General features: G+C 43.6%; 1 protein-coding gene across 3 annotated transcripts in view; it reads right to left on the bottom strand.

Annotated features, from left to right (window-relative positions):
- Positions 1-26,767, bottom strand: part of Fggy (FGGY carbohydrate kinase domain containing) — a 364,222-nt gene that overhangs the window by 175,277 nt on the left and 162,178 nt on the right. For all 3 annotated transcript variants that reach the window (XM_075945971.1, XM_075945973.1, XM_075945972.1), the window contains exon 7: positions 14,127-14,255. In XM_075945971.1, coding sequence (XP_075802086.1) covers positions 14,127-14,255 — 129 coding nt within the window. The remainder of the gene's footprint in view (positions 1-14,126; positions 14,256-26,767) is intronic.

Below are 26,767 nucleotides of genomic sequence, written 5' to 3'. Positions count from 1 at the left end.
TACATATGGCCTCCTCAGCACATTTCTGACACACAATAATTCATCAACAAATCACAGCATTTTGTGTATTTTAGAACTTAGCCCACATGTCCCAATTTTTTTTTGGATTATTGTATTTGCACCTTAAATGGTCCAGTATTTAGCATGCTGCTCAGAAAACTCATTCATGCATGTATATATTCATTCACTTGCTGAAGTCATTCCTGGGTTTAAGAGAAGAGTATAAACAAATAACATTGCCCAGAAGAGGCTCACAGTGCAAGTGGGGGGAGGCAGCAGGAATGTCATTGTGTATTTAGATGTTTAAATATTATTGTCTATGTGTTATACTTAGGGATGAGGATATATACAAGTGGAAAGAATTATTGGGCAATAGGCATTAGTCTGAGCAATAATATTACGTCACATCATAGCAGACGGTATATATTACCTCCTTTGAAGAGTCATATTATTTGGGGATATTTGATAGATTTCACAGCATCCAATTGTGTGGGTTTTTCTTTACAAGTTTCAGCTGTGACAGCCCTGTTTATAGAAGGTGTGGGAAGTTTTCACTCATATTAACAACACGGGTAGGAGATGGCACTGCAGGCCTTCACGGTGGGGAGTCTCAGGCTGACACACTTTCAACTTCCTAAGCGAAATTCAGTGCAGGAAGCAGTAACAATCTGGATCAACAGCATAACGCATCCTCTTAAGACAAAAGAGGAGAGGATTTGAGTTTACATAAAACCTCCAGTCTTCGAGCTTTTGAATAGATTTTAAAAATCAAATACAGATAAGTTGGTTAACATGGGTTTGTTTGAAGCTGTGTACTTGCTAGTACCGCAGTCAGGCACACCAGAGCCACCAGGCTGTTGTTAATGAGGAAGTATGGAGATCACATAAGTGCAACAGACAGAAGAACCCCTGCGTGCTCCACCTCGGAAACACAGATGTTAAATGCAATCTTCCTGTTTCCTGGTATAATTGTTGCCCTTTCAAGATGTACACAACTGTTAAGGTGATCAGCTGCAGCTGGAAACACCTCCCACTGCCCTTTAAAGTGCCCAGGTGAAGACTATCAGATCCATATGGGGGTTGATACGTGAAGATAACACAGCCCCAATTCCACCATCGATCAGAAGCTAGGCTGAACAGTGGCCTGTATTTTAAATGACTTGGATGTTATTTTAATTATGTTTCTGTTCCTAACCAAATTACTAACACAGACAACCTAAAAGAAGATAGATTTATTTTGTCTCTTGGTTTTATGGGGTTTAGTCTATTGTTGCAGGGAGGCCATGGTCGGGGGAGAGCCGCTCAGTTCTCATTGTGGTGGGCCAGGAAGACAGGAAGCAGCCAGACATAATATGCCCCTGAGGACCAAACCCAGTCAGCGATCATTTCGAGCTAGGCCCCATCTCACTGAGTTTGCAGGCCCTCTTCATTAGCACCTCTAGAGACTAAGGTTTCAAAATCTGAACCTGGGGAGGCATTCTATATTCAAATATAACAGGTGACCAGACATGTAATCAAGTGTAGAAAATGTTATAATAAGTAAATGAAGTTAGAAATCAGATAAGCTCCTATGAGTTGTTCTGGATTTAAGTTAAAATATACCCTCTCTATATCTCTCTTTCTCTTATCCATATTGCTCATTTACTGCGACTAATTGGGAGTTATCTAAATAACTGATTTCTCCGGCTGTCCCCCCAGGCATTTTCCAGTCTCTGTCTCCAGTAAACAGTAATTTCCAAGTAAGACAGGAACACAGGGAAGTCATGGGAGGGAGTAATTTATCACTGTCACCCACAAAATGAAGATGGCAACATTAAGTTTGAGTCCAGACATCCTAACGACTCTGCAAAGCTAGTCACCAGCTCACACGAGAGCAACCATGAATTATCTCTTCTTTTTCTGTTTGGATTTGAAGAACACTAAGAGATAACAAGGTGAGGAGCTAAAAGGTGAGGAAAAAGGGACCGAAAAAAAAGTTTCTCCCCCAAAAGACGATGGTGGGGACAGAGGCAGGAATGGTGGTGGTGAGGATCAGCTCTGCCCACGCTGTGCTGTTGAGAGCTGGAGGTGAGAGACAGGAACACCCAGTATCCTTGCAAGGCACCATCCTGCAGACCGGGCCAGAGTGCTGCCATGTCAGGCACTAATCACTGGCTGAGATGGTCACCTCATTCAGAGCCTAGCAGATCTGCCACTCCACATAAGAGCAGTTTGTTATAAGCTTAAAATGAGATGGCTTTTGTTTTTTAACCATGGCTTTCAGGCTCCTTGCTAGTATTAGAATGGGAGGCCCAGAGCAGTTAAGCTCAATGCAGGGATATGACCCCAGGCCTTGGCTGCATGGTACAAACTGTGCCATTCAGGCTGTCTTCTAGACTGGTTCATTCTGTTGTCTCTCGGGCACCATGGAAGCCTCCCATGCTGAAATACTCCTTATCTACACCTGAGGGATAATGCTCTCGTACCCTGAGAAGATTTGTCACTCATATTGGTTTAATAAAATGCTGATTGGCCAGTAGCCAGGCAGGAAGTATAGGTAGTACAACCAGATTAAGAATTCTGGGAAGAAGACAGAGATGCAGTCACCAGCCAGATGCAGAGGAAGCAAGATGAGAAAGTCTCACTGAGAAAAAGTATCAAGTCACGTGGCTAAGGATAGATAAGAATTAGGGGTTGATTTAAGTTGCAAGAGCTAGTTAGTAATAAGCCTGAGCTAATAGGCCAAACAATTTATAATTAATATAAGTCTCTGTGTGTTTTTTGGGACTGCAGGTCTGCTGGACCAGGCAAGACAGAAACTTCAGTCTGCATACACCAGGCCTTTTTTTATTATTATTATTTCCAGACCCTTGGCATATGCTGCTCCTGCTTCTTGATGTGCAGATCCCAATTTTCATCCTAGGTGATGCTCTAAATTATTCCATGCAAGCCAGTGAATTCACTCCCTCTCCTCTCTCCACCCCTCCATCACATCTCAGAGAAGTGGCATGTGGCCTTTGCATGAAGTTCTGCCTTCTACACTGCATGTCCACTTAATCACTAAACATCTCTGTAAGGTAGCGACTGTTGTTCCTATTTCACAGGTGGCAAAAACAAGTCATAAAATGTCAAATGCTTATTATGAACCCAACACCTGCATGTAACTTGGGTAGTTGTGAGCCCTTTACTACTCTGCTGTGTTACCTCTAAACATTCAGTTTTCACTTGTTTCAGAGTTGGGTTCTTCTATTAGATGCACAGTAGAGCACACAAAATGGTCAACACGGTGGAAAGGAGAGTGCAGCTAGGTGATAGAACTCAAGTCTAGAGGTTTCTCTATATTACAACAAACTCCCTGAGCTTGTTACAAGGTACTAATGCAGGATGGGGAATTTCAAAAGCTATTTTCTCTTTAATCAGATGCTGTCTTCACAATAGAGTATCTACTCACATATCTGAACGCATAGTTAAGAGAAAAGCGAGACCAGAAAAGGAGGCAGGCCTACTAAGCTATGCTAAGCAAGTGGCCAGCAGTCCACATAGGCTCCTGTAGGGCAGTTAGTAGAGATGTGTTTTTTCCCACCATTAGCTTCTGGTTTGTACTAAAGCAAAGAGGAGTGCTCCAGGGGCAGCATGGACAGTATGCGTTGGGTTTCTGTACTATGAGAAATGACTAGCGGCACAAGTGTGATCTTAAAGACCAGGCCCCAAAGACAGTGGCAGTCCCTAACAAGTGGGTGTCAAACCAGGTTGGACAATCATGAGTTCTTTTTAGTTTCACCACTAAGCTCAGCAATGGCAAACAGCAGCTCTTCTTTCCAGCCACAGACCCACAAGTAAAATGCTAACTTCAGCCCTCTGGATACGGCTCCTCCCAGAGAGCAGGCAAGGTGCTGGGGCTGAGGACAAGGTAAGAGGTGTGCTGTAAACAAACACAGGCTCTGGCTACAGCCACTCACTCATGCCGGGTCAAGATACTCCACTTGATGTGCTGGGCACAGCTTGTTCCCTGTTTGACGCAAAGATTGTGGCAAGACAGATGTGAAGACACGGCAGGGCACACAGACGGGGCTTGTCTCGAGGGAAGCACTCCTGGCCCCCTAGCTTTGGCTGGTTCATTTGCTTCCTCAAGTATCCGTTTTCTCAGCTGCTCAAAGGTAACCACTCTTCCTTGTTCCTGGGATGGTGGTTTGAAGACGGCAAGATACTACACAAATAAAACTAGCATGAATATTAACACAATGAATTCTATTGTTCCCTCTACCCAATTTCTAGACTTGTCTAGCAAACCTCATAGGATGGAATCTGGTCTCTGGGGCTGCTTAGAATGCCTCTATCAAACTCACTTCCTTGTTTCCAACCTTAACTTTCTCTTTCATAAATGGACCTAGAACTGCACCTGTTCCGAAGAAAGACAACTGGAGTACTGCCCTGTTTGGGGCACTGGTGTAGACTGGTCTAAGCATAGGCTAAGGCAAGTCAAGACATGGGCATAATATGACACACATGTATTTATAAACTATCCACCAGAAGGGAAACGCACAAGATCCAGAGGAGAATAGTCTGGGCAGAGGACTGAACAGTATCATGTGTTAAAACATTACAATAATTATCCTTTACTTCACAGCTGATATCCACTTGAGTAAGTACACACCATGTTTGTCTTTCTGGGTCTGGGTTACCTCACTCAGGAGGATTTTCTCTAGTTCCATCCATTTGTCTTCAAATTTCCTGGTGCCGCTATTTTTAACGGCTTAGTAATATTCCACTGTGTAAATGTGCCACACTCTTTATCCACCCTTTAGAGGAGAGGCATCTAGACTGAGGAAAGGATAACTGTGCTACAATCCACAGACCCAGAGAGGTAACAAAGAGGGCCCAATGGGGGAATGCATAAATCGGGCAAGGGAAGAAGGAATCTCCTGGGTCAAGTGGGGGAAGGTGGGGATGGGAACTAGAGGGATTGGGTTAGGGGCTTGATAGAGGGGGGAGAGTACTAAAACAGGTAACTGGAAATGGGGGCATTTCCGAGTCAGGCAGAAAACCTATGCAAGGGAAACTCGGATGAATCTACAAAGATGACCCAGTTAAAACTACTGTTGTAGTGGATACATAGCCTGAACTTGCCCTCTCTTGTGATCAGCTTGGTGACTACCCCAATTGTCCTCAGAGAGCCTTCATCCAGTAATGTATGGAAACAGATGCAGAGACACACAGACAAACATTAGCCTGAGCCTGGGGAATCTTGCTGACGAAAGGGAGGAAGGATTGTAGGTGCTAGAGGGGTCAAGGGCATCACAAGAAAACCCACAGAATCAACTAAGATGGCTCACAGGAACTCACAGAGTCTGAAGCAACAACCAGGGAGCCTGCATGTGACCAACGTAGGACCTCTACATGTATGACAGTTTTGTAGCTTGGTCTTCTTGTGAGAAGACAATGGGAATCAGCAGGTCCCTGATGCTCTTGGCTGGCTTTTGGGAACCTATTCTTCATACTGGATTGCCTTGCCCCGCCTTAATACAAGGGGAGGTGCTTAGTCTCACTGCAACTTGGTATGCCATGCTTTGTTGATACCCATAAAAGCCTGTCCCTTCCTGAACAGAAGAAGAGGAGAAATGGATTGAAGGCAAAGGAGAAACAGGACGGAGTGGGAAGAGAAGAGGAGGGGACAAATGCGGTTGGGATACAAATAAATTAATTACAATGAGCACATTGATAAACCATGATTTTCTTGAGCACTGAATGCACAAAACAATGGTAGCTTAGAGTGGTTTCAAGATGACAGCAGTGAGTGCTAAAGGCCCTGAGCAAACACTTGGCACAACGTGTGTTTCAACGAGTTGTAGATGAAATAAAAGAAAGTAGGCTGAGCTCTTCAAAGGAAACTGTCCACTGTGTGTTTTGATTGTTGACAGCTTTGTAGGAGGCTTAATAGAGCTTTGTAGATTTCAGCAACAAAACAAAAAAACTTATTCATGTTTAGCTTCGAAAAACGAATTTACCTATTTCATGGCCAGCTGTGACCCAGACTGCAGCCATTACCTAGGAGCTACGGCAAGGAATGGAAGAAGACACCAGGGCCCATTCGTTTTTCCTAACTGGAGATACTGTCACATAATGGAGCAGAGCCCTGGCTGCCCCGCCAAGCTGAAAGAGAAAACACAGATTTTTCAATCAAGCTTTGACAGTAATTTTCTGGTTTTCCCAGTTTTGGTTTTCTCATCTGCGAATTAGAGAATTTAGTACAGAAACTCTTTGGGTAGCCTTTGTGTTCCCAAACTGTATGCTAACTCATCATCCAAAGAGGAGTATGTGTATCTCACACTGCAAACACTATGATGTCACAGCAGGGGCACGGCTTCGCATATTGAATGATGTGGCACCAGACTTAAAGAGGGGTGAGCCGGAGGCCTGGATCCCTCTCAGCTTCCTGTCTACAGGTAAGAGACTGGTCACCTGGATTGGGCCACTCCTCTGCAGCTCTCCAAGAAAGCCCTGGAGTCTGAGAACAGAAATTCCAAAATTTTTCACCCCAATCGTCCCCTGTGCCCCTCTACCGTGTATGTGCCTGCCACACTCACACAGCCGCTGATCTTCAGCAGCGGTGATTCTCATGAAATCCAACCTCGGCTTAAAACCACAGTCCTGAAATCATATTAACACATTCTTCCTTCTGCTTCTGATCAGACAGACCCAGAAACTCCCTGAAGTCGTGCGTCTGCTATCTGCTCGGGGCCTGGCACGGCCTTTCTCCTTCCAGTCTCCACAGATGGCTTTATCAGTGCTTGGAATCCCCTCCACTTCTATGGACTTTCTGTTTTAAATGTGCCCCGTGGAAAAGCTTCCTGCTGCTGCCGGTTCTGACCCAGAGTCTGGCCTGTTCAGCTCTGATCTCACGCCTGCCCACTTGTTGCTTGAACATCACAACTGTTCTGAATCCATGTCATCAGATTTTATATTTTTGCTCCTCTGGGTTCCAGGTGACATCTCGTGAGCACAGAGACAGATCTAGCTTCATGAGTCAATCAGATCTGAAATCTACATTTCCAAGTCCCTCTTCGTGGATTTAGTGATCCTTACTTTGAGGTCACAGAACCCTTCCACAACTGTCATGTCAGTAGGGTTCATGTCAGATGGCAGGCATGCAAAGGAACGCAGAAATAGGTAGAACATGTACAGGAGAAACATCAAGAGGGCAACTAGTACTCCGTGGAGAGTGGGATTTGGAGATGCTATGCAGAGGCAGCACTGTAATCTGACTGTATCTGATGCCTGACTTGGAATGTCTAGGAGGGGGAGAAGGATCCATGCTCAGCAGAGAAGCATGGACATATAGGAAAGAGGCAGAGAACATGGGAAGAAGGCCACATGTTCCAGAAGCTCGATGTCAGGACAGGTGCTGAAGAAGCCATGTTGATCCTGACTCCTCAGTCTCCACTTCCATTTCTTTTGATCACCTGGCTACTTTTACTGAGGAGTTTGGGTCTCCGAATATTATGTTTAAAAAGTACCACATTAGCAAAACCATTGTTTTGTCTTAGTTCTTGCTTCTACAGAAATAGGCTGAATTGAAAATGGGATATATTATCATTGTTGGTGTTTGGAGCAGAGCAAGGCTCCTCAGCCACCATGCTGGGGAGGTCAGTCCATGGCTGGACAAGGCTTCTTTGTGGCAGGGATTGGCCTGAGCATGCAGGGTAGCTAGCAACACCTCTGGCTTCATTTTGTCACGAGCCAGTGTGATATTTCCCCCTCCTCAGATGTGCTAACTCTGTGCTAGGTGGAATGCAGGTGTCTAAAGTCACCGCTGCTTGAGATGCACCAGCCTAAAGGAAGTAATACGAGCTACAGACTCAATCTCAAGTGCAAAGCTAGCTAAGACACTAGTTATGAGATTCTGGAAATGTCACTGTGTGCCTCATAACATGGGAACTGATCTTTATCTGCTAGGACTGCTGAAAAGGGTAAAGATAAAGTAGGAGGAGCACCGGGGCCATGGAAGGCAGGCAGGATATGGTCATGCAGTACTAAGAACTATGATTCTTATTAAAGATGCTGATATTATCTATGTATTATTAGAAGTAATACTTAGTTAAAGCTTAAAAGTGACTGAACAAACACATTCTACTTTCCAAGAAATAATAATGGCGTGACTTGCTGTGAGCACAGTTCCAGGCATCTCCTACCCAGGGATGCTTCTGTAATTTCCTGTCTCCATTTTGAGGCTATTTTATGTTTTACCAAAGCCTTCTGTGCTTAGCGCAAATAACGGTAATTACTGTACTTGCCTGTTTACTGGGCTGCAATTTTCCAAAACTCCACTGCTTTCTCGCATTCACCTTCCATCCTCATCAGCCAGGAAAGCGGCTTGTCAGTATACACTTGCTGAAAGCCTTTCCTCAAGGTTTGTTACTTATTTAGATATTCTCGGGGACAAATTCAAAAGTAGACCAACCATGTATTAATAGGTCCATCATTCCACATTCCACAGTGATAAGTGTGAGTCACAGATTCTGACCAGTCAGGCTTACTCACAAACCTCCACCTTGCCATGTAGGTTTTGACAAAGTTAGGCAGCTGTATGAGCCACCGTTGTCCCATTTGACAAATGTAACGGAAAAGCACCATGCAAAGAGCTTCTTCCTAAGTGTGAGACAACAGGTAGAAGAATAGATTCTTAGGTCCATAATTCAGCTCTGAGTTGCAAGTGCCCCCATGGCCAAATAAGGCTTCACATATCTGTCCCCTTACACTACACACTTGCTGTCAGGAATGATTCCACAAAGAGGAGAGATGTGCTTCTGTCTCAAGTTTAGAAATAGAAGAGATCATTGCTTGGAACAATGTCTGTCATCAAACATGCCACGCATCATATCCACACATAATATCCATCTGTGCATATTAATTATAAATAAACACTCCTCAAATCACATTACTGGATTCTGCTGCTTGCCTTCCCTCTCTTCCATAAGAGCTGGCATGAGCTAGGCGGTGGTGGCGCACGCCTTTAATCCCAGCACTCAGGAAGTAGAGGCGGGAGGATCTCGGTGAGTTCAAGGCCAGCCCGGTCTAAGTAGTGAGGTCCAGGACAGCCAGGACTGTTAGAGAAACCCTGTCTCAAAACAAAACAAACAAAAATAAAGGAAAAAAGAAAAAGGAAAGAAAAAAAGAGACTAGTATGGTTTGTTGTTCACTGGAAGAAACTGTTGTTCTAGCAAGGCAAGGACCAGAAGTTTTTTTCTAAGACTGACTAAACTAATTCTTTTTGCCATTAAACAAACAAAAAGGAGAAAGAAAGAAGGAAAGGGGGTGGAGGGAAGTGGAGAGAAGGAAGGGAGGGAGGAGGTCCTTATTTTTTTCCAACATTGCAACTCAGAAGAGCAATTTAAGACAATGCAACATCTGATAGAGAATCCAATGTCAGTAATTAAAAAGTTGTGCTCAACCTAGCAGAAAAGGTTTGTTTTTTACCAAATCAGGCAAATAGGAGCATAACCAGAAATTTGTGGAGATTTCCAGACATCTCAGATCAGTTGAGGAATTGCTTGGACTTAATGCTTTCTACTGAAGAACTGAGCCAGGTAGAGCTACTGTACAAAGACATCTGCCTCCCAGCTGAAATAAGCATCCACTAGGGACTCAATGCCATTCTTTCATTCATTTACTCACTGTGACACTAGCCACTCAGGATGAAATACAGTATGCTACAAGAACCTACACAAGAGTAAATGAGATGACGTTAACATACAAACCAGCAAACATAAGATACAGCAAGCACACAGACAAGGAAGGATTCGTTTAGCTTGGGAGTCAAGGAAGGTTTCCCAAAGAAGACAGCAGCATCTTCAAGCTTTAATAGGCAGTCAGAAGTTTGTCTGATAGAGAAAAGCCACTGAAAGAAGGGGGCCTGAGAGAGAAATGAGGTTGTTATTTCCTTTCAGGACAGTTGGGGCGCTGGAGCCAAGAACAGACCTGGAACAAAGTTAATGCTATTTTTACAAGCTAGAAAAATACCAGCAGCAGGAGCCCTGGCCAGAACCACCCCCACAAAGTGCAAACAAAACTACTCCTATCTGCTGGCTGTCGGCTGGAGAACTCACTAGCCAGTCCCTTAAGAACAAAATGTTCTTTTATCTTTGATTTTTCATTCCCACAAAGTCCTTCCTCCTGTTTCCAGAGCTGGAAAACCCATGAATTGAGCTGTGTTGCTCTTTGATCCCTATCTTTCCATCCCAGGCTGTCTTTGGGAACGAGAGTCTATGGGGTATTTCTGCCGAGAGGTGACCCCCACCACTTCTCCGAATGTGGGGTGCAAGGCTGATCATGTCAGGTCAGCATATGACCTGCCCATGGTTGTCAGGTCAGTGTTGTGAGAGAACAGGACGGCTGGCATACCACTCCCACTCCAAAGTTAGGCTTATCATGACATTTGGGGTCGCTCAGCACCAGGTTCGCTCCATCAGTTCTGAAGGATGTTTCCAACTTAAATCTATGTAACTTCTTAGGGTACTGAATCCCATATTCTTTTAAAGCGCATGAGGAGGACAATCAGGGCCACTTCTGGAAAGACAGAGGGGTCAGGGATTTGGGCTCTTTCTTCTCTGCCTGCCTGTGCACAGGGAAAAGAAGAGAAATACTACACACTTAAGAGAGAGAGAGAGACAGAGAGAGAGACAGAGAGAGAGAGTGTGTGTGTTTATGTGTCTGCATCCGTATATCTGTCTGTGTGAGCATGTGTATGCATGTGTCTGTGTCTGTGCACATGTGTGATGTAGATATCACCAGTTTTTACAGAAAAACCACGAAGGGCCATTGGTAGCTCTTCCCATAAAAGAGAAGAAGTAACCTGCCTGCAGGCAGAACAAGGATTTAGTCGAGTCAGATCTGCGGGCTCAAACCAATACTAGGAACCGACATAAGCACAGAGCAGGGAGAGCAATACAAAGCTCCCTAGAAGGAACAGTCCTTGCCAGTTTTGTTCACTGCTGACAGTCTCCAGTGTCCAGACCCAGCACAGACAGGCCGCATACACCTGATATTCATCTTCAGTCCGTCTGAGGTCAGATGGTCATCCAGGTCTCTCTAACCTCTGTTTTCCACTGAACCCTAACATGACACACTCAAGGTGGAAAATGAGCGGAATGTTTGCTTCCAGGCCTCTTGACTTTCCCAGATATCCTAATCCTGAGCTGGCTGTAATGTGCTGGGGAAAAGAGGCAGGGTAAGAAGCTAGAAGAACAAAATTTGATCTGAATTATCAGCAAGTCTTCCTAGTCCACAGCAGTGTGCATCCCTTCCCTTGCCTTCTCCCACCAACATAGGCACCTGGGTTCTGCTCTTTAAGAATCCAGGAATTTATTCTATCTTTCCACTTCAAAATTTACTTTTAATAGGTGGGAACTCATTACTGTGGGAGAGCCTGGGCACAAAAGACATAAACCAAAGCTCCTGGGGGTGAAATTTCTGTCAGTGAGTCTCTGTATTTAGACACCAAATGGAGGTCATCTGGGAGTTTACCCCTCATGGACAGCACAAAATGTCCTAGGCAGAAATGCGAAGGTGTGTTTTGACGCGTCCTTAGGGAGGCCAGGGAAGCTGACAAGGAAACTACAGTGCCTGTGGTTCCCCAAGACGAGGCTCTCTTCCCTGTAGCACCTAGTGGCCCCAGCCAAGTGTTTGTACCTGGGTGAGGCAAATGCTTGAGACTGTCACCCCAGGGAGAATTGCAAAAGAAAATAAAGAAAGTTTCCCTGAGCCGCTCCACGATCTGCACTGTCAGGACAGCTATGAGACGAGAACACGCCATGTCTGTCTACGCCTCCAGCTCCGTGGCTTGTACTTCAAAGCATGACACTCCACCCAGAAGCACTGCTCGCACTGGGAAAGGCTGGAGAGAAACAGCCTGTGGTCGCAGCCACACCCCTTATCACCCTCCTCTCCCAGGAGCAGTCCTGTTGTTTATTCTTTCTCTGCGCCAGAGCCTGAGAACAGAAAGATGAGCCAGGAAGGGGCTCTCAGACTGGTGATGAGTGTCACCCAACCCCACACATCAGGAAACAGATCAACCTTCACTCTAAAGTTCAATGTGACCTTACTCAACACATTTATCAGCTACTTATAAAACGCGATGCAATGTTCACCACTAGGAGCATGAGATGAATGATACCGTGTCCTTGTTCGCAAGAAATTCCTAGTCTGGTAGAAAAGGCAATCAGATCAATCATAAAGTTACAACATAACATGATCATTTCCTCAAACAAATAAATACAACAAAAGGAGCACAGTTTACAGAATTTCTCAATCTAACTGTTCCAATGAATAGGGGCTGTAAAGGAGAAAGTTTAATGACCTTCAAATTGGAGAGGGTTACCTAACCATGGTCACCAAGTGTTAGCCTCCCCCTTGGTGACAATGTTGAGCAGTGGGAGCTGTAAGAGGTATTTCACGTGATAGGGATGGGTTATGTATCAATGGAGAGAGTTCTCAATGAAAGCAACTTCCTTTCTCTTTCACGTGCAAAATGCTCCCTTGTTGTTCCGCCTTCTGATACAGACAGAAGGAGTCTTCTGAGATTCCAGGCTACAGAGCTATAATAAATCTATACTCTTGGTATCTGTGGCCTCGGGGATGCTGTTACAGCAGCACAGAGGAGACTGAGATTCTCATAAGTCATTTCTAGGCAAATAACACATGGGCCAAGGACAGAGATGTAATGGACTGAGATCTGGAAACACAATCTATGGTGAGTCCTTGAAGAGACAGCTCTTGACTTGAAGGCAGTGGTTCTGAACCTTCCTAACGCTGTGCCCTTTAATACAGTTCTTCATGTTGTGGTCATAAAATATTTTCATTGCTACTTTCTAAATGTAACTTTGCTACTGTTAGGAATTATAAATATCTGTGTTTTCCAATGGTTAGGAACCCCATGAAAGGGTTATTCATGTGAATAGCTGCTCTAAGGTAAAACGTGAACCGGCAATTACGAATTGGAGTCTTACTATACCACCAGAATGGCTGAACTCTTGCCTCACTTCTCAAGTAGCAAAAACCACACAGGTGTGTCACCACACTTGACTAAAGTTCTGTGACCTTAATCCATTTATGAGATTCATTTTAGCCATGGCCTGGAATGCACCTACGTATACTCACACATGGAAACAGGCTAACAACACAGTACTTACCTTGCTGTGCAAGACACACAGTCTGCTGTGTTCTGCCCTGTTTTGTTCTACTTCTTACCATTCAGTTCTGAAAATTCAATGGCATGGCTTGGAACGTGTGCCTTACAAATTACAAGCCATCATTTGAAACAAACGCTGTTGTACTGAAAGGATAGGAGACTATATAGGAACGTAGTAAAATCGAGAGATTGAGAATCATAGTAGTCAAAAGAGAAAACAGAAGGAAACTCCAGTTGAGTTGAAGACGAGAACAGAACCACCACATTTAACTAGCATGCTCTGCTTTCTTGTATGTTTTTCTATTAAAATTCGTGAGGAGAAGTTGGTTTTGTTTTATTTTATTTCATCACATTTACATAGCTTTGAGGTGCTGAGGACTGAATCACACACCTTGTGCAAGCTGGGCAAGCGCTTCACACCGGTCCCAGGCTTTGTTTCACGTCCACCATCCCTTAGCACCACGCCAGAGTGTGTGGTGTGGAGCCAATGGGTTTTTGAAAAATGAATAAATAAATGCATGAAGTGAAGACTTGAAAGTTATATAGGAAATTAAATCGAGACTTCAATCAAGTAATTGGGTTTAGGAAAAAAGCCAAATATTTTATTAAACAAATATATCATGCTTATAAAGATTTTGCGCTACCATTAGTAAAGAAAGAATTCATGAAAGCCACCCTACCATCACACACTGTGGATGGAAGTAAACATACGTTGTCCAAATTTTCATGATGCTAGAGAACTATCTAGATTAATGTTATATTATTATGTATTAAGGAATTAATAGTTTATAACTTTTATTTTTAATTATAAGTTTTCTAATTCTATTCAAATGCTTATGGGTATAAAGGCCTTTTCTTATTTCACCTTAAATCATCAGCCCTTGACCTCTGCTGAGCAAGCAAAAAAGATGTATTCTTTTGCCCAGAGAACCCACAGAACCGGTGCTGGGAAAGAAGAGGTTACCTAGTCCTCCTGCGTGGGCATCGATGAGTGAGGCCGCCACAGCAATCCCCGAGGGAAGACCCAGCTCTTTGGCTGCCTCTGGTGTGAGCCCACTTCCAAGACAAGTTCCAGGAGGCAGCACGAGATTTCCTGGTAGACATGAGAGAAAACAAACACCCATCAGTTTGGAAAATTCGAACGTGAACAGAGGGTTTTCTTAAGAGAACCTTTTTGCTCCATCCTCCTTGCCTGCATTTTCTCAACTGCACAGAGACAGAAACCATGCACCCATAAAACACCCCTCTGCTCATTTTGTGATCTTGGTATATGTCTTTGATAGGCACACAAACATGTGCTCCAAAAGAAACAGAAAAGTGACTTCTGCGCTTGCTTCCTATTGGAGGGTAAAGGAAAGAAATATTTTGTTCCAAGAAAGAATTTCTTAAATTGTGTATTCTAGCTGGAGGAGATAGGCCAGTTGAAACCTTAGGGGATTCTGTGAGGCTATTGCTTGCTCAGAAACAATTCTTCAGAATTTTGCAATGCAGTGACCCTGATATTTCAAGTGACCTTGACGTCCTGCCATCGGGGAGGCCTTTAGTTAATAATTTATTGATTCTCTAGCTTTGTGTGGGCACTGCTGGGCTGGAAAAGGCAGTTCTTGTTTTCGATCTAGTTAGGAAGATGAGATAAGGACACAGAAATCCATGTGAGGCAGAGGAAAATGAAATGATCTATCTGTTGTGAGGTATTTAACAGAGGCTGAACCCCTTCCACTCTGGAAAGTATTCTGTAAGTATTTCTGCTTTGCAGGGTCTGTGTAAGACTTAGACCACATGTATTCTGTAATCTCTATTGAGCCCCAGGACCCTAGGATTCTAAATGTGTGCTATGAGCTTCTTGAGCATGAAAGCATCACTTGTCATTGTTTAGGGAGCTTCAGGGTTAAGTAGAAGTGCCTTATATTTTCAGCACATGTGTGTACACACACACACACCCAATTACAAATACACACACACACACACACAAAGACATACAGATATAGACAGACAGACAGACAGACACACACACACATAAGTGAAGATGGTAAATGGCTCTAAAGACCCTCTAACTGGAAATAAAACACCTCCCCAGTCCATGCTTATATCTATCTTAAATAATAAACTTCTGTCTATAACTAACTCTAAAACTAGGTTAGCCCAAAAGATTGATATCAATGTGATGGGTTTTGGATCTTCTTCATTTAATATTGTTTTTAAGTCATTTACATTTAAAATTTTAAAACACATTGAATTTGTATTCTGACAAACAAAGTATGTTTGGAATAATATGAGTGTGCAAATTTACTTTTCCAGCATTCATTTAAGAAAGGAAAGCATTTCCAATGGAAATCTAGTATCTGAATTATGTTTGATGAGGACATAGAACATATACCAAAGATTTGTTCATTGCTGAAAGGGGTGAACTCCCAAAGACAATGCAGGAGAGCTCTCACTGGTGGTGAGGACAAGGGAGAGCTGGTGGGCTGACTAACCCTGCTCAGGCCCAGAACAAGAATTATGTGTTGGTTCAGCCCAACATCCGTTCCATCTGTGATCTGCTGGAGCACAGAAAGGAATCAGTTCTTCAAACCCAGAGTTACAGGATCTCCACATCGCAGGGCATCAGCAATATAACCAGTGAGGGCCCAGCATCGACAGTGTAGCAGAAACCAGAAGCCTCAAACCAGACCAGTGACTCTCTCCATTGAACACTTGCAAGAAAAGATATATGGGTAAAAGCGTCTATTGTGTGGCTCACTGTGCCACACTACAACTTCCACAACGAGATTGGTTATTTTCTCTTTCTCTCTCTTTTTTCTCTTAAAGTTTATTTTCTTTTATTGGGGCGGGGGAGGTTGCAAGGGCAGAGGGTGGACATGATAAGACATGGGACAGGGAAATGAATAGGATAGAGATGCATGATGTGAAAGACACAAAGAATAAATGAAAAGGAGAAAAAGAGAAACTACTAAGACAGACAGACAGACAGATAGATAGAACAAACAGGATCCTATCTACAATAGGCAATCACACTACAATAGGCAACCACAGTATCACTGAACCAGATCCCAAGACTGATATAAAATTAATAGTGAGATTCTTTACATTCACTTTTCCAGACTGGATGAATCCTTCTTCTATGACCTCAGAGCCAGCTCTCTAACCTGCCTCAGCCATTGATGGGCAGGGGTAGGGGAAAGCTCTCCTCTGTCTCTTCCATGCCACCACATGAGAGCTGAGGAATGGGGACAGCTATCCCATGCTCACAACTTTGGGGCTGGGTCACCCAGACCTCTGCCAATGAGGTTGGCTCTATTGTGACGTCCACCTGAGGTGCAGGGTCTACTCTCCCGAGTATTGTAGTTGGGGGTAGGCAGGGGCAGCTCTTGGGCCCTTCTGACCTCAACATCAGCTCTCCCACCTGCCTCAGGTATTGCTCAGGTGTTGCCTCAGGAGGGAAGGGAGAGCTAGATTTATTCTTAAGCACAGCAAAAAGAATCGCTACACCAATTGACATATAATAATATGATAATTTTTTATCTATTAAGTTAAATAAGACATCAGGACTAATTCATCTACTTTTTTCTTGCTTTATCATGAGGACTAACAGAGTTTAAAGTCTGCTGTGTTGTTCATACGCTATGTCTGGTGATTTGTGCTGGTCTAGCGAACACGGTTCAGATGCATAAACATAAGCGTAGAAGAAGGGTAAGCACTGGTCTGCACTGAATTCCAGGACATAAGAACGTGGAAGAGCTGGATTTGGATTCTGGACAGTCTCTTAGTTATGTCTCCACATATATTCTGTAACGTATGACAGACATTCCTCCTGGAGTCAACTCTTCTAGCTGTGCTAAGAACATAGCATGCATTTTCTCTCTTCATTATGCTAATAACATCTAAGAGGGCTACAATAGGATCCAATTTTTGTCCCCATCTCACAGGTGGATGTCAGGAAATTGAAACTTTTAGAACAGTAAGTCTCCTGCAGCCACGTAGCTTAAACATTGGAGGTAAGCTTTAGGTTCTCCTCTGACGTCAAGTCTTACACTATGACATCAAAGCACAGATTTTTCTCAACTATGCTTTGAATAAATGAAGGGATCAAGGATTTTATTTCCAAAACAAGCATTGTTTTACATTTTTAAATGTACCCATTTAGAAGTCTTGCCTGCTGAGTTACTTTAAGGCTTGATTTCTAGAAGAAAGTAAAAATAGAAACTATAGAGATTTATCTACAAGATCTACAACTTCAGAGGAGAAACTTCCACGGACAGTTTCATAAGAGAGTTGGAATTAACAGGGAAGATTGCTTTTTGCTGGGGAGATTTAGAAACAGCTTAGTTAGTAAATGAATGAATCTGGCCTGTGAAAGGAGGCTTCTGATGACTGTGAGTAGAGTCCTAGGCTCTCAGCAGACCTGGTGTCAGGGTACACAGGGCAAGGAAGACCACTCAACAGGTAGACCATCTTGAACAAGAATCAGGATAGAAGAGAGGAAGTATCGTGGGTGATTGGCTCGGGGCTGGGTAAAGGCAGTAGAGCACAGGTTTGGTTAAGAGTAGCAGGTGATGGACAGAGATGGTTAGAGAAGCAAGCCTTGCAATAACACTGCAGGGCTTGGGCCTCAGCGCTGACACCACCAGATCCCACTGAAGAGGTGATGCAAGAGGGTGGTGGCTGGATCTGTGTTTTTAGATGCTCATTCCAGCAATATTTTAGGAGAGGATATGCTTGATACTAGAAAAGAAAACAGCAGTGAAGTTCTTCATTCACCAAAGGGAGAAGTGTTAAGCTAAAGAATAATTGGAATGCAGAAACAGAAAAGGCATGAGATTTTTATGGCGGTAATTTTAATGTAGGGACTATGGAGGAAGAGACGATGCCATGGCTTGAATTCCCTTATCAAGAAAAGAAAAGCTGACTTGCTAAAAGAGATTGAGGGTACAGACAGTAGCCAGCTGCCAGCCCCAAGTCCCCCGGGGATCCTCAGCTGCAGATCTTTCTCTTGGACCCCTGTCCTGTGACTCAGTGAAGGAGGAAGGAAGGCTGGCAGGTGCCCTTCACCCTACTCTACAGCACTCCGCTTGGTGACTAATGTAATTTCTAACTGTATCACCACTCAGGGTCTCCCGCTTCCACAGATAACCATGCTCAGTCTACAACTCATCCCATGTCAGTCTCGGCTCAGTTCCTAAAGAATTCAGCCCAGGACGATGAGCCAGGCTTCTGAAGCTAGTGATCTAGGAATAAGAGTTAATGCTCACCATGATGAACATCCCTTCTTAAATTGGAACCATCCTGCAGGCATCATCTGTCTGACCCCAAACATGAAGGAGCTTTGTTTATCCAAACCAGAAGGACGCAGCATAAGATAGGAAGGTGGAAATACATATTGTGTGAAAAGAAATCTCCACATCTTCGTTTTCGCAGCCAGAAGCATCTTAGAGGGTCTAGGACTGTTAGTTGCCATCTGATAACTTTCCCCAATGTTTTCGTTCACCACGAAATTTTATAACCCACAGTGTTGCTCTCCCTAGAGCTAATCAAGACGTCACTGACTCAGGCTCTGCAGTTTCTTCTATGCTTCATCAACTGCTTGCTCACGTTTCCACAAGCCTTTTAGAAAGAATGCATAGAAGATGTGGGGCTGATCTACTGGGAGCTCACCAAGGGCCAGCTGGACTGTGACTGAAAAAGCATGGGATAAAACCGGACTCTCTGAATATGGCGGACAATGAGGGCTGCTGAGAAGCCAAGGACAATGGCACTGGGTTTTGATCCTACTTCATGTTCTGGCTTTGTGGGAGCCTAGCCAGTTTGGATGTTCACCTTCCTAGACCAGGATGGAGGGGGGAGGACTTTGGACTTTCCACAGGGCAGGGAACCCTGACTGCTCTTCAGACTGGAGAGGGAGGGGGAGAGGAGTGAGGGGAGCGGGAGAGGAGTGGGAGGAGGGGGAGGGAAATGGGAGGCTGGGAGGAGGCGGAAATTTTTTTTTCAATAAAAAAAAAAGAAAAAAAAAGAAGATGGTCTGCACCAGTTCTTACCTGCCTTGGGCCAAGGTCTAGATGTTGGTCAATAAGCTAAAGGGGCCTCTAGGTCTTCAAAAGATTCACATAAAGTCTGGAACTAAGATGATGGAAAACTAAGATATTAACTGTGCAGAAGATAGGGGAAAGGTAGAACGTGCATGTTGCACCTAAAGAACCGAGGAGGGCTCCTTACACTGACCTCAGAGAATGAATGACATCTTCAAGGTAGAGACGGCACCTGGATGAGGGTTAGAATGACTTCCAAAGGCAAAAAATAGATGTAATCATACAAGAATTAGACTACTCCAGGAAGTGGCTCCATCAAAACAAATGGTGGTTCACTGTAGGGAACCCCGAGGGGCCAGGAGTTGGGGTATCCAGTTTATTAGCGATAGGGGCACTGAGGAGAGGTGGGGAATAAGGGCAGCCTATGCAAGGGCAACACAAGGCTACAGACAGCAAACTAGTAAGTACCTACCCACTCGACACTCAAATTCCATTTTTAAAAAGGTAAACCTACTATGTGAAGAAAGGCTAGCATAGGAAACATTTTATCTTTCAAACACCCAAACAAGTGAAAATGCAGGCTGCAAGATATTATGCAGAATATGACTTCACTGCAAAAGCAACAATGGGGGTGGACGAGTTTATAAAACTACATTCCTGGGAGGTAAAACACAGGAAATGTTTCCAGTGGGGGTGGGGGTGAATATGTGCTTTTTATTAACCTGTGGTTTCTTTGGTGTTTCTTTGAACAAGCATTTTTTTTAAAATCATAGTTCTAAAGGTGTTTCTCTTCTAGTCTGATATTTAAAAAAGAAAACAAACAAAAACACATCTATTCAGCAGAATCCTACATAGTCATTAAAATCCAGGAGGTAGAATTAAGGTATGAATCTAGGAGGAAGTGCAAGACAAAGTAAGGGTCAGGCCAGGGTGTGGAATAGGGCTCATCTGATGAGCACATTTGTGCCCCCTTTAAAGACTACGAACATTTAAGCACATATACGTCCAGAGACTATTATCACACTGACTATTATCACAGCACAGATTAGGCTATGTCGGGAGGTATTCCCCTGAGCTATCTGTGTGGCTTCCAGATCTCAACCTTATTTGTTGGCTTAAATAAAACCAAATTAGCTTAAGTTTCAATAAAAACAAAAATGAAAGCAGATTCCCTTCATCTTTTCTTTGTTCTGTTCTGCAAGCTGAAGGCAGGAAAGAATCCCATGGGCGATTCGCCTATGCTCTGATCTGGCTGTGTTTACACGCTTCACCTTGAGATGTCAGGTGGCCCTGAGGACATTTGGGCTCCAAGAATTCCCCTCTGAATGGACAGATGTGGCCTGAGTGGTCAAACTGGAGTCTGCAATTATCGGGTGGCTGCAGGGGCTCTTATTACACCAAACCGACCCCTACCCGTTTTTCAATTATCTATGACTAATGAGCACTCTGGGAACAGTTTCAGACACACACATAATCCTCTTTCCTGATGTCAGCAGCAGAAATTAATGACTATGTGGATTGCTGGGAGACAGAAGATGCATTATAATGGCCAACAGAACTGTTACCCTCTCCAGGAAGGGGGGAGGGTGTTGAATTAACTGGAAGGTTCAGTGATCCTTTGTATTCGGAGAGGGAGATGAAACACATCGGCGGGAGTTGGCTCCAGGCCCACGGAAATGTCAGAGAGGTTTGGGCGTGGGTGGCATGCGACCCTGCTTCCTTGTGCTTGGCTATGGAATGCTAGTACCAGCTCGGCTGGGCAAAGCTAACAGGTCAACCAGATTGTATCCAAGACTGTGCTAAAGGACATTTTGCCCTGCCAATGTAGAGAGTCCTGGAATTCTTTCCAGCAACCTACGACTTTCAATCTTATTTAAAGGTGGGGAACGAAGCTGAGAACATGAAATTGTCAAACACTGTGCTGGGGATATGAAAAAAGTATTCAGTGGCAATTGTTAAGTTCAGCGTCTCACACAGACATGGAGCACGCTTGGACGGCTCCAGAGAATGTGGCTCAGATCACATTGATAGGTCAGCTCTGGGGATTTTCTAGATCTGGTACAATTGTTAAAAAGTGCCCAAAAAGATTCCAGTAGTTCTAGCTCCTCAACTGGAGTTACATTTATCCAGAATGGTTCGGCCAGCTAGATAATGACTAAGAAACCCAAATCTAGCATTTTTCTGCCACTTGTTTAAGGACAACTTTTTATGTGCCTCTCAGAAATCATGTCATTGTAACTAGAAATTAAATTTGATTTCCATTACCAGTTTCACATCGAACTGTATGATATTCTCTGTCACTCACTAAAGGTCCAAATCAGGAGCAGGAGACGGAGCACGAGCAAGGAACTCAGGACCACAAGGGGTGCACCCACACAATGAGACAATGAGGATGTTCTATCGGGAACTCACCAAGGCCAGCTGGCCTGGGTCTGAAAAAGCATGGGATAAATCCGGACTAGCTGAACATAGAGGACAATGAGGAATACTGAGAACTTAAGAACAATCGCAGTGGGTTTTTGATCCTACTGCACGTACTGGCTTTGGGGGAGCCTAGGCAGTTTGGATGCTCACCTTAGGAGACCTGGATAGAGGTGGGCGGTCCTTGGGCTTCCCACAGGTCAGAGAACCCTGATTGCTCTTCGAGCAGATGAGGGAGGGTGACTTGATCGGGGGAGGGGGAGGGAAATGGGAGGCGGTTGCGGGGAGGAGGCAGAAATCCTTAATAAATAAATAAATTAAAAAAAAAAGAAATGGGGAATAGGTATCTACTGTGTGCCATCCACTGTCCCAGAGTAGAAATTAGATCAACAGTAGAGGAGATCTTTGTAGGAAGTACTAGTCTTTTCTAATACCACTTCTGAAATATATCTGTTAGTTAATACATCTTATAAGTACTCTGCGGTTTGGATTGTTTGGTAAATACTAGGGTCTTTGACTTTGTATTCTGGTCTACACTAGGTATTAATAAATAAACACACCTTGTCTTAGTGTTTCTATTGCTGAGAAGAAACACAGTTACCATGACAACTCTTCTAAAGGAACATTTAATTGAAGGTGGTTTACAGTTTCAGAGGTTTAGTCCATTAACATCATGATGGGAAGCAAGGCAGTATGCAGGCAGACCTGGTGCTGTACAGGTAGCTGAGTTCTACATCTTGATTCGTGGGCAGCAGGAAGTGAACTGTCCTACTCTGGGCATAGTTTGAACATATATGGAACTTCAAAGTCTGCCTCCCCAGTGACCCGCTTCCTCCAACAAGGCCACACCTACTTTCTTATAGTGCCACTCCCTATAGTCCAAGGATTCAAATACTTGAGTCTATGGGAGCCATACCTATTCAAACCACCATACATCCTATACCTTATTATTGTTTTAAATATAAACTGTTTGGCCTATTAGCTCAGGCTTATTATTAATAGCTCTTACAACTTAAATTGGCCCATAATTCTTATCTATGTTTAGCCATGTGATTTATACCTTTTCTCAGTAAGACATTCTCATCTTGCTTCCTCTGCTTCTGGATGATGACTGCATCTCTGCTTTTCCTCTTTCCAGAATTCTCCTAGCCTGGTGACCCCAGCTATATTTCCTGCCTGGTTACTGGCCAATCAGTGTTTTATTAAACCAATACAAGTGACAAATCTTTACAGTATACAAGAACATTATGCCATAGCACTGGCCCGACCACCTCCTCTCCTATGTTGTATGTAATGCTACAAAATGGCCCTACTGCAAAGTGCCAGGGAACAGCCTAGATTTTAAATTCACTTCTGAATAACTCTAACATGCCATTTCCCTATGTTAGGTTCTACCTATCTCTCCCAGTAGAAAGAGAATAGTTCACAGACTATTTTATTTCTCTTAGCATCAATTTTCCCTCATTTCTAAGTATCTAAAATAGATTTAAATTAATATTAACTTAATAAAATGTATACTTTTTTTAAAAAGTACTTTTCATTAAAAAAAAAGGATCAGAAGAGAATAATCAATCAACTTGGACAAAAAGGTTGAATTTATACATTTATCCATGCCCACATATGCTGAGTATTGGGAGAAAGTAAAGAGAAAAGCATTAAGTTTAACTCTTAATCTAGGATGCTACCAGGGTAAAGAACCTACTATACTCCCACCAGTGCTCCACTCAAACATCTCTGACTTAGGACGATGGAACACATCAAGGGCAATGCACATACCTGGCAAATGCCAGGCAGCATGCTGCCCCCTCTCTCTGTGCACAAAGGATGATATGATGGCAAGAGACTACTGATTCCATGGTCTTAAAGAATACAGATCTCAGTCCTCTCAGCTGAATAAGCTGGTTCAAAGAGTCCAATTAGCAAGTAGTTACTGCAATAGGCCAGTGAGCCAAAGAACAGGATACATGATTTGTATCTCAACAGGCAATTACTCAGGTCTATGAGCCTCTGGTAAGTGTTCTTGAAACATTTCTGTCGGTATAACTTTCCATCCTAGTAACAAACCAGTGACAGGTAAATTCTTTTGGAAAGCAATAGAATTAGGCTCTCTATATAGATATTAGAGCTTATTGTTTTATAGAATAGAAACAAGAGCACAAAACAATTAGGGAGTAGAGAGTGAGTGATTTCATTCGAGAACAGGATTGGGGTCAGGATTCAAATGTTTGACTCTAGCGCCTAAGATTTTCCCAACCTACCATGTGATGTGGGAGAAGGGGTTGGGTCTGGACTGCAGTGGACAGAAAAGGAAGGCACCTCTGATAAGCTATGTATAGGAACAATATCACAAGGGCTACAAAACTCGAACAGGCTGAAACCCTCTGCCTTCTCCTTTCCTAGACTGGCCCTTAGAGACCAGGAAGCCAGACAGGGTACTGGCTCTCTGGGCGTTAAGCAGTTATAGAAGCAGAGTCTAGACTAAACACAGGGTTCCTGACTCACAAGGCTTCCTCAAAATTCTATACCCACTGTTATATATACCACTCTGGTCCCTCCCCAACATGAGGAAGGAAGCTCACCTAAGCCAGGACCGTAAGTCACATGGTCTCTAGAATAGCTGGCAAAATTGAATAGGTTCCAGAGGTGTGGGAGGCAGTTCTGAACTATTCAGGGCATGGCTGTAGTCTTGTTAGCTTGAAATCTTCAGCTCTGACACTCACAGTGACCTAATTCTCTAGATAATTGCTGATGACCTATTTTGTTCTCCCCTAGCCTAAGGCTACCTCCTAAAACCCTCCCCTAGGTGGATCCTAATTAATCCCTCTTTCCTCTGGAACCCTCAGCATGGTGTCTGGAATTACATCATTCTGTTCTTCATACACAAAGGCTATTTTCCTTGCACCTAACTCTTCTTATTTCAAGGATAACGGCTGGAGGGCACAGCTCTTCAACCTGTATTTTCCCAGGCAGGCAGGTTAGAATAACTTGTGGAGTTCAGCTTAGGTAATACCCAGGTTTGGGTGGAGTCTATGGCCTTATTATTCTCAAGGTTTATGATCTTGGGCAAGGGATTTCTTTCCCTTGCAAAGCTCCATGCTTATAAGAATGCTAAGATAATGCTATTCTTTTCCCAGAGTGGTCATGGTAATTCAGCAAGATAATGCCAAGGAAGCACATTTGTTGATAGTACACACAGAACAAAAGATCAGCAAGTGTGAGACACTATCACAGTTATCACAGCTCCCTGTGCCCGGCATGTTACATGGCCTAGCACAAGGAGGTTACGTAGTTCATTCTGGCCGAGTCTGAACAGCTTGAGGGTCTATGACGTTAGTGTATGATGAACTGCATGCTTTTGAGGTCATATGCACAAGCTGCAGAAACCATGAAAGGTGTCAAAATATTAATAGTAAAATTTATGTTTCTGTGGTCATATTTCTATGGTATGCTTTTAGAATGATTTTTCTTAGTCACACTTGCTTTTTTTCTCATTAAGAATTTTTTTAGTACAATCTTTTCTCATTTTACATAGCTATGCCCATTCCCACTTCCTCCCCACCTCCAGTACCACCCTTCCCTTCACCCCCATCCCCTCCTCAGAAAGAGTAAAGCTTCCCACGAGGAGTCAACAAAGTCTGACACTTTACTTGAAGGGAAGACCAAGGCCCCCCCCCCCCATATCTAGGCTGAGCAAGGTATCTCTCCAAAGAAAATGTGCTCCAAGACGCCAGTCCAAACACTAGGGATAAATCTGAGTCCCACTGCCAGTGGCCCCCCAGACTGCCCAAACCTCACAATTGTCCCCCACATTCAATGGGCATAGTTTGTTCCTATGCAGGTTCCCTATTATCAGCCCAATGTCAGTGAGTTTTCACAAACTCAGCTCAGCTGTTCCTGTGGGTATTCCCATAATGGTCTTTACCCCTTTGCTCATATTATTGCTCTTCCCTCTCTTGGACTAGCCTTCAGAAGCTCTGCCCAGTGCTTGGCAGGTCATTCAAGAAGGGGGAAAGACAGAGAGGGAAAACAAGGAAAAGGATATCTTGATTGAGGGAGCAAAAGCAAAGGGCTAGAAAGAAACAGGGCACTAGGGAAATTCCCAGGAATTTACAAGGATGACCCCAGCTAAGACTCTAAGCAACAGTGGAGAGGATGCTTGAACTGGCCTTCCCCTGTAATTAGACTGATGACCGCATTAACTGTCATTACAGAACCATCATCCAGCAGCTGAGGAAAACAGATACAGAGATGCACAGCGAAAAAGCAAATGTTTTAAGAATGAGTGTAGAAAGTGTTATCTTTGGGGTTATTTTAAGGTCCAAATGCTGATTTCAAAAGGAAACATTGTTATTTTTGTCAATAAAACACTGGACGGTCATATGACTATGGCTTTCTAGAGCCATTTAAACAGTTTGGTCAGTGAGAGTATGCCATACCTAGGAAAAGGCAGACTCGGGAAAGAATGGTTTTAGCTGCCATTTTTGCTCCAGGCAATGCATGGTTTGGAAGAGGGATTTCATTACTTTGATTTGTTGGTTTACAGTTCAGTGAGAGTTACATCAAGAAACTACAGACAGACCTAGGTTTCTCCCTTTTAAACTTTTGTCCCAATGGCTTGATTTTACAAACCACTGATTCATTATTAGACAGATTGTTTGATCACTAAAAAAGACAGGAAGATGACTTATTTCAAAATAGAGGATATTCTTTTAAAATAATTGTGTTTCCTTTTATAATCCCATCTACTGACTGTGCATAGCCCAGGGAACACTGTCAGGGGCCAGCGTGGGTGAGCAGTCTAGACTCCTGTTTGTGCACCGCTGGTTCACAGAAGATAACAAGCTCCTAACAATGGCTGCTTCTATGGGATGTCAAGCAGCAACTCTTACAGGAGAGGGCCAGTCAGCAGGGCTGGTGGTTAACTGCACAAGGCCAAACATCTGGTGATTTCAAGACATCTGGGGCTTTTCTATCATGTAGACCAAACACGATTCAGGTAATTGACCAAATTTTTCACTTTCCAACCAGATGTCTTACTTTCATGGAGAGGAAGCCAGGCGTGTGCTTTCATGTGCAAATAAGCCAGACTAAACTCACCCCCAGGGGGCAGGATTAATTGCTTATTCTCAATGAACACTAAATTACATATCGTTTCTTT

This window comes from Microtus pennsylvanicus, chromosome 13 (assembly GCF_037038515.1).
Source record: "Microtus pennsylvanicus isolate mMicPen1 chromosome 13, mMicPen1.hap1, whole genome shotgun sequence".
Lineage (NCBI taxonomy): Eukaryota > Metazoa > Chordata > Mammalia > Rodentia > Cricetidae > Microtus > Microtus pennsylvanicus.
Note: the sequence above shows the minus strand (reverse complement) of the source record. Positions and strands in the feature narration are given on the sequence as shown.